Source organism: Berghia stephanieae, chromosome 5 (genome assembly GCF_034508935.2).
Source record: "Berghia stephanieae isolate SIO BIC M18660-M18661 chromosome 5, UCSD_Bste_1.3, whole genome shotgun sequence".
Taxonomy (NCBI): Eukaryota; Metazoa; Mollusca; class Gastropoda; order Nudibranchia; family Aeolidiidae; genus Berghia; species Berghia stephanieae.
The window spans coordinates 52,907,305-52,914,829 of record NC_088364.1 but is presented as its reverse complement, the minus strand read 5'-3'; the positions used below and the strand labels follow the sequence as shown (position 1 = coordinate 52,914,829).

The 7,525-nt window shown below is 36.5% G+C and overlaps 1 protein-coding gene across 1 annotated transcript in view; it reads right to left on the bottom strand.

Moving 5' to 3' along the window:
• LOC144973181 (uncharacterized) overlaps nt 1-6,307 on the bottom strand; it is a 22,261-nt gene extending 15,954 nt beyond the window's left edge. The window contains exons 1-2 of the mRNA XM_078915314.1: nt 5,876-6,307; nt 1,869-1,953 (exon numbers count right to left, since the gene is read on the bottom strand). Of these exons, the coding sequence (XP_078771440.1) occupies nt 1,869-1,953; nt 5,876-6,130 (340 nt within the window). The 5' untranslated portion in view covers nt 6,131-6,307. The remainder of the gene's footprint in view (nt 1-1,868; nt 1,954-5,875) is intronic.
• Between the last annotated feature and the right edge of the window lie 1,218 nt (nt 6,308-7,525).

Here is a 7,525-nt window from a genome sequence, read left to right as displayed (position 1 = left end):
TTGAAACCGGATAAATGCGCTTCTTAAATGCTCAAATTCATTTAGTTTTAAAAAATCTACTCCAGGCGAATATCGATTATGTATCCTTTATTGAGCTGAAACATTTTATCTTAATCAGCCCTGTGTAGGTTTGTGAATGGACAGATTCTCTGGGGATGAAAATTTAAAATAAAACACGAAATTCTGGGGGGGGGGGGGGGGGGGAAAGCAACAACGATATCATTGATTTGTAAATTGAGCTGCAAACATCATATCTCCCAAGGTTTCTAAATAGGTGGCATGAAACATTTCTTGAATAAAATTGTCAACATAACTTGTTCCAATTTGACAAGTTGTTACATTTTCCTCATAATTTTGCTACAGTTGACTCCTTTTCCATTCCTTCTTCCTCTCCTCCTTCTCCTTGTCGTCGGCATCTCCTCCTGCTCCTCATCCTCCTCCTCCTCCTCCTCCTCCTCCTTCTTCTTCTTCTTCTTCTTCTTCTTCTTCTTCTTCTTCTTCTTCTTCTTCTTCTTCTTCTTCTTCTTCTTCTTCTTCTTCTTCTTCTTCGGAACCCACTGAGCTCTTCCTCTTCCTCATCCTTCTATTACTCCTTTTTTTTTTCTTCACAAAAGGGCAGACAGAGCATTACTGACTAATTACTTTCGATAGAAAAAAAACACATATTAATATTTTATACTTATTTCATATTATTCAAGTCGTAGAGTATATCCCCGGTTCTTTAGCGTGAAACGAACAATAGCAACTGCGTGCTGCCCTTTTGATAGGACGCTGGTTTATGTAATCTATCGTTAAATCCTTCCCGCCATATCTAACAGACCTCGCTGCTCAAACACTGTTGGGTGGGCATGGAGTTCAGAAAAAATCTAGACATCACCCTCGACATCACCCGGCCAGGGTCGATTTCGGTCTATTTGTGTGTGAAACGAATGCTCTAATATGACTATAATTCTTTTCTAGGCATTTTTGTGTATGTATACATCGCTTGTGAATAATGAAGCTTTTACACTGCCTCCCCCCCCCCCCTCCCCTCAATTTTCAGGATAGAAAGTAAAGTAAATACAACAACTATTCCGGTGTGCTGTACTCTAACGAAATAATTACGCATTTCATTTTTACCATACAGCTTTTACTTCCAGTGCTTTTAATGACCCTGAACTTGACAATCTTTGAAATCTTTGAAAATCATATTTTTTCCCCCTCACAAGAGAAGGAAACCTAACATCGATTCTAGGTGTGGTCGAATTTTCCTGTCCCGCGTCCGACAAAATGATAGCAAGCAATTGCAGCAGACCGCTTCCCGCAACAGAAACCGAATAAGCTCTGGCTCAATGAGCATAACAGTTCTAATTCCCTTTTTTTTCCTTTTTATATACGAGTCATTATAACCAACAGTATAAGTTTTTTGACCCACAAAAAAAAAAGGTGGTGGGGCTGTTGCAGGACGACAGTGACTGTGTAATGGAGAGAAAGATAGAGTGAGTAAATGGGACTCATATATAACGGAACAACACAAAACAAACAATGCTTCGGCCCTTGGCCTTCGTCAGGTGACAAAAAATAAACCAAAAAAAACCCCACAAATATGAAAGGTTACAAAATATCACATTTCGTCAAATGTGGAAACAATGTAAATGTAAGGAGAGGGTGTTGGATGTGGATGCAAGAAGAGGCGCAACAGAAGGAAGGCGGGGATGAAGGGGAAAAGGGGGAGGGGGGGGGGAGAGAGGGAGGGAGGGAGAGAGAGAGAGAGAGAGAGAGAGAGAGAGAGAGAGAGAGAGAGAGAGAGAGAGAGAGAGAGAATGAAAGAGGATATGTATGTGTTTGTGTGAGTGTGTGGTGCGTGTGTGACTGTGTTATCGACATACCTGACCTGATGTTCAACCAAGCCATTGCTTTGTGGACTTTCTTCATTTTTTTACCCGCGGCATACTTCTTTGACTTTTTGTTGAGCTGGGTAAAAAAAAAATTAAAATTAATGAGATGCAGGAATAGGAATAGTAATTATCAAACATGAATTTGTAATCCACCTTCTTCTTCACAATCCCCCCCCCCTCTCTCTCTCTCTCTCTCTCTCTCTCTCTCTCTCTCTCTCTCTCTCTCTCTCTCTCTTTTTTTTTTCTCTCTTACACACACGCAAACACAAACATGCACGCGCACACACACGCATGTTCACATACAGAAAAACAAAAGAAGTCGTAACAACGATACTTATGAACCTTATTATATAGAATGACTTCAATACATAATAATAATAAATAATAATAATAATAATAATAATAATAATAATAATAATAATAATAATAATAATAATAATAATAACAATAATAATAATAATAACAATAATAATAATAACAGGTCATATGCCTTCAATACCCTGTGAAAAAAAAAGAAAGAAAAAAAAGAAGCATGGTTCAGGTAAAAAATTAATCGATCTGATATCATAACTATGTTGATCATTTATATCATAAGCGATAAAAAATATATCAATCAAAAACCTTTTCATCAAAATCTTATTTCAAGATATGGAGTCTTTTGTTATAAAATTTCAAACTGTTCCATGCATGTAAACTGTAGTTGTCTGAGCGGGTAAAGTTTAATAAGGGTACTTGAACAGTGTTATGGTAAGCGATTTGAGCCCATTTAATTAAATTAAATATATCAATTTGATCAAAGCCATGGACAATTGTGTATACCTGCATTATAACAATAATAATAATAATAATAATAATAATAATAATAATAATAATAATAATAAAAAAAGAAGAAGAAGAAGAAGAAGAAGAAGAAGAAGAAGAAGAAGAAGAAGAAGAAGAAGAAGAAGAAAAAGAAGGATAATTATTATTATTATTATTATTATTATTTTATTATTATTATTATTATTATTATTATTATTATTATTATTATACATTTTATTATTATATTATTATTATTATTATTATTATCATTATTACAATAAGTATTATTATTATTATTATTATTATTTATTATTATTATTATTATTATTATTATTATTATTATTATATTATATTATTATTATTATTATTGGGTAAATTGTTGATTTTCGGCCACAGAAGTGAGCCGAGGGGGGTTGCAATTTGACCTATCCACATTTTCTAAATTAGGCGATGCCAGATGTGGTGAAAACAAACGGGTTTCTTTAAATCAAATACATAGGTGTCGCTTGTAAAATAACAGCGACAGCATAGAGACCATCCTTCTTTACACCGGCACATTTCGTGTACTGCAATTTAATAGAAGGGGGGGGGGGGGTTTGAGCACAAAACTTCTTTTTAAAAATTAGACAAAATTAGACGGGATGGGGGGGTCCCTATCGATATTTGATTAGAGTATGATATTTTGATATAAAATCAACGTTTGTTTTTAACGGTGTAGACGTCTATCTTGTTCAGCAAATATTTTTGGTTGGCGCTTGTGAATACCTGATTTGTCGTGGTTAAAAATGTTTTGAGTACCATTTGCTGGAATATTTGATGTAAATATTAGGGAAATTCTTTTTTTCCTCTCTCTCTCTCTCTCTCTCTCTCTCTCTCTCTCTCTCTCTCTCTCTCTCTCTCTCTCTCTCTTTTGTGGATCGATGGATATTTACTTTTGACAGATTGAATCACGTATTGGCTCGTTTCCATTTTCGTTGTGTGATTGGAATATAGGCCATTTATTGTGAGAATAGTAGCAGCTACCGTCAAACACCCTTGATTGTGTTATTTTGTAAAAGTAGAAGCCCTCCAGAGACAGTAACAGACTAAGCCCATAGAGCGGATCAACCCGGATTTAATGAGATGTACAAAAAGTGTAGTATATTATGTGTATGTAAGTATTAGTTTATTTTTGAGCAAATGTGTATCTAGAACTTGTTTAAGTATTCTAAAATATATACTTATATAGATGAGCACATATTTTTTTGCAGGTCAGATAACCGAAAGCAATTATTATGGGCTTGTTTTAAGATTGTTGTAAAGAAAAATATTTTACGTTGGTTTGAGAGTATTTCCATTACAACACTGAGACCATAACAATTTTGTTAATCAGATCTGCAAATAAATACACGTCGACCCATAATAATTAGCATTGGCTTGAGCGGTCTTCCATAACAACAATGGACCAATAATGGCGTGTACTTATTTGCAGGTATGGAAAACATTTTACGATGTTTTGAGAGTATTTCCATTACAACAATGAGACCATAACAATTTGGGTTATCTGATTGCCAAATAAGTACAAGTCGACCCATCACAATTTGGGATATCAGGCCTGCAACTAAATACATGTCGACCTATATGTAACAACCCCTCTCCCCCCCCCCCCCCCCCCCCCCCCCCCCCCCCCCCCCCCCCCCCCCCCACCAAATCAATTTTTAAAAAATTAAACAACTATCACCACCACGACAAATAAATATAAAATCAAATAAAACAATCAACCAAAAATAACAAAATACCAAGAAAAAATACAAAAACAAACATACAAAAAAAAGAAACAAAAACCCAAACAAACAAACATAAAAATAACACAAAAAAAAAAAAAAGAAAAAAAAAAAAAAAGAAAAAAAAAAGGAAAGGAAAAACATCTAACAACCAAAACTTCGAGTTTACCGTCGGGTAACTGGGATAGGGGGCAAAAAAAAAAAAAATGGAATGGCAAAGTACGAAAATTGTTTGCTGAAAGATGTCATTGGTAAATAGAAATGATGATGATGGCGTTGAGAGGGGTGATGCAGCAAACATTTCAGCACTGGACATAATGATTAATTGAGTGGCGGTAAAAACAGAAGCTGCAGAAGTGGTCGCGATGATGGTGGTGGTGGTGGTGGTGGTGGTGGTGGTAGTAGTAGTAGTACTAGTAGTAGTAGTAGTAGTAGTAGTAGTAGTAGTAGTAGTAGTAGTAGTAGTATTAGTAGTAGTAGTAGTAGTTACAGTGGTAGTAGGAGTAGTAGTAGAAGCTGTAGTAGGAGTAGTAGTAGTGGTAGTTGTAACTGTAGTACTTATGAAATTATTGACTTAAATCGAGTTACAATTTAAACCTTAAACAATGAGAAATTGTAGGATAAGAAAAAAAATTCCTTAAAAAAATATAGCTTAATACACCCGAAATGCACGTTCTGTCCAAACGCATTGGTTGTTTAAATTAAACTCTAATCAGATTAAAGCTCTGTGTAGATACAATCGATACATTTTTGTTTGTTAGTTTCATGGATAATTTAGTGACTGGTAATGGCTACATTCTCGACTAATAATGATGCTTATTGTTGTGTCGGAGATGATGATAACGATGATCGGGTTACTTGTAATATAAATACAGGTGAATGAATGAATGAATGAATGAATGAATGAATGAATGAATATGACGACGATAATGATGATAATTTTAGTGAAATATTAGCAGATAACACCATGCTTTCTTATGTGAAAAGTTCGCTTTTCTTTAGTGCGCTTTGTGGTCTTGTGGTATGTCACTCGCCTTCGGATTTGGAAGATCCTGGGTTCTGGTCCCGCTCTGAGGGAAGCATAGTTAAGTCGTTGGAAAATGCTCTTTACTCACAGTCTCCCACCAGACTCAGGTGTGAAATGAGTATCTGGCCGTCAACAATGTTGTCTCTGTCCGAAAAAAAATGTAATATCGTCTATACGGCTATATAAAAGCTCGATGTGGGGATTGTTCCGTTAAAAATAATTTGTTGAATTATACGTCCGTGAAGGATTGGATCATAATATTTTTGTCTTATACCAATGTGTATTTTGCAATATACGTTGTCTCTAACAATTAACAACATTAATACAGGGTTATCGCATTCATTCATTCGAGGATGCACACTGGCCTCATACACACACTTTCAAAAGGTTCAAAAACAAAAACGTACCTTTTTCTTCCCGAAATAATGCTTCAACGTGTGTGCTTTGGTCTCCCCCTTATACTCGGTTGGTGTAACAATATCATAACTCCCTTTGTTATAATCCTTGTTGTTCTCCTTTACATTGTCAAAATGGTGTTTTTTGGCCAAAGATTTTTGATGTTTTTCCTTTTTCTGTCGCCAATGGTCTTTGCTGTCCTTCGCCAGCACAGTCACAACAAGAATTGAAACCAATACAAACGTCCAGTAAAACTTCATTTTCATTTATAATATTATTATACTTTACAGAGAATTAAAAGCACAAATGTGAATGATATGTGTCGTAGAGTATCAGGATGCGTTCACTCTAAGTAATAATATAGCTGTGTTCTGCTCCAATAATAGGCACGGATTGCTAGATTTTATGTCGCTAATCGCAAGTGTGCTCAGCAAAGGGCCTTCACGACACCCTCTCGCTCTCTCTCTCTCTCTCTCTCGTTTTCTTGCCAAACTCCTGCCCCATGCCCTGTGTTGATGCCCGATCCGTATCCCCCTGAAGTCAACTCCTCTTCCCCTCCCCATCCCACTCCATAATTTCTTTTGACAGTCTGTTCCGTTTCTGCCCGTCCTCTCTTGCCTTTTACAATATCCAACGCTTGAATGCACGTCGCGTGATACGAACCAGCAAACTAAAGTTGCCCCCCCCCCTCTCTCTCTCTCTCTCTCTCTCTCTCTCTCTCTCTCTCACACACACACACACACTCTCTCTCTCTCTCTCTCTCTCTCTCTCTCTCTCTCTCTCTCTCTCTCTCTCTCAATCTTAACTGATTCACTAAATCTTAACTGATTCAACCAAAATAAAAAGATAAACATATTATAACAGTTTTTAAAACATAGATAATAGAGATTTTTATGTAGCGAACTATCAACTAAACGTGCCAAAATCGTTATACAAGTGCTCCCAGGCCAACAGCAAAACTTACGTGTAGGACGAGACATGGCGCATGTGAGAAGTGTGTCGATAAAGACAAAGGTGTTACCTGTCAGGTCCTCATAATATGAGTGCGGTGAGAGAATATGATTAGAGGGCCTTTTCCAAGAATACAAATTTTGCGCTGCCAAGAGCGGGAATTGAACCTGGGACCTATCGGTCTGGAGGCGATTGTCATACCATTCGACAACAAAGCCGCACGTCAATCATGTTGGTACATCACAGCAACAGTAACAGGTGTGTAAACTTGTGAGGCTTTTTGGTCGGCACAAAGTCCAGTCCTTGAAAAAAAAGTAAATAAAAAAATAATTATTATAAAGACCTCTTTACTCATATTCTCTTTCCGTATTCAGCTAAGCTTTGGACGCAAGTATATCTTTAAAATGCTTTCCGCCAGATTTTACAAACACAGCTACCCAATCATTGCGTGATAGACAAGGGGATCAGGGAGAAAATCTCGATTTCACCCCGATCGATCTCGTCCCATTGAGTGTGAAGCGAGTGAGTGCTCTACTAACTGTTATCGGGATCCCCTTTTTGACAGTATAAAGAGTGTGAAAAGAATAATATTTATCCTCAATCTGTGTTCGCCATTAAATTGGCAATAAACGAGGTTGGCATGGCAATACAATCAGGGGCGATATAGTGTAATTTTACATTACAATAATATAAATATCTATGTGATAACT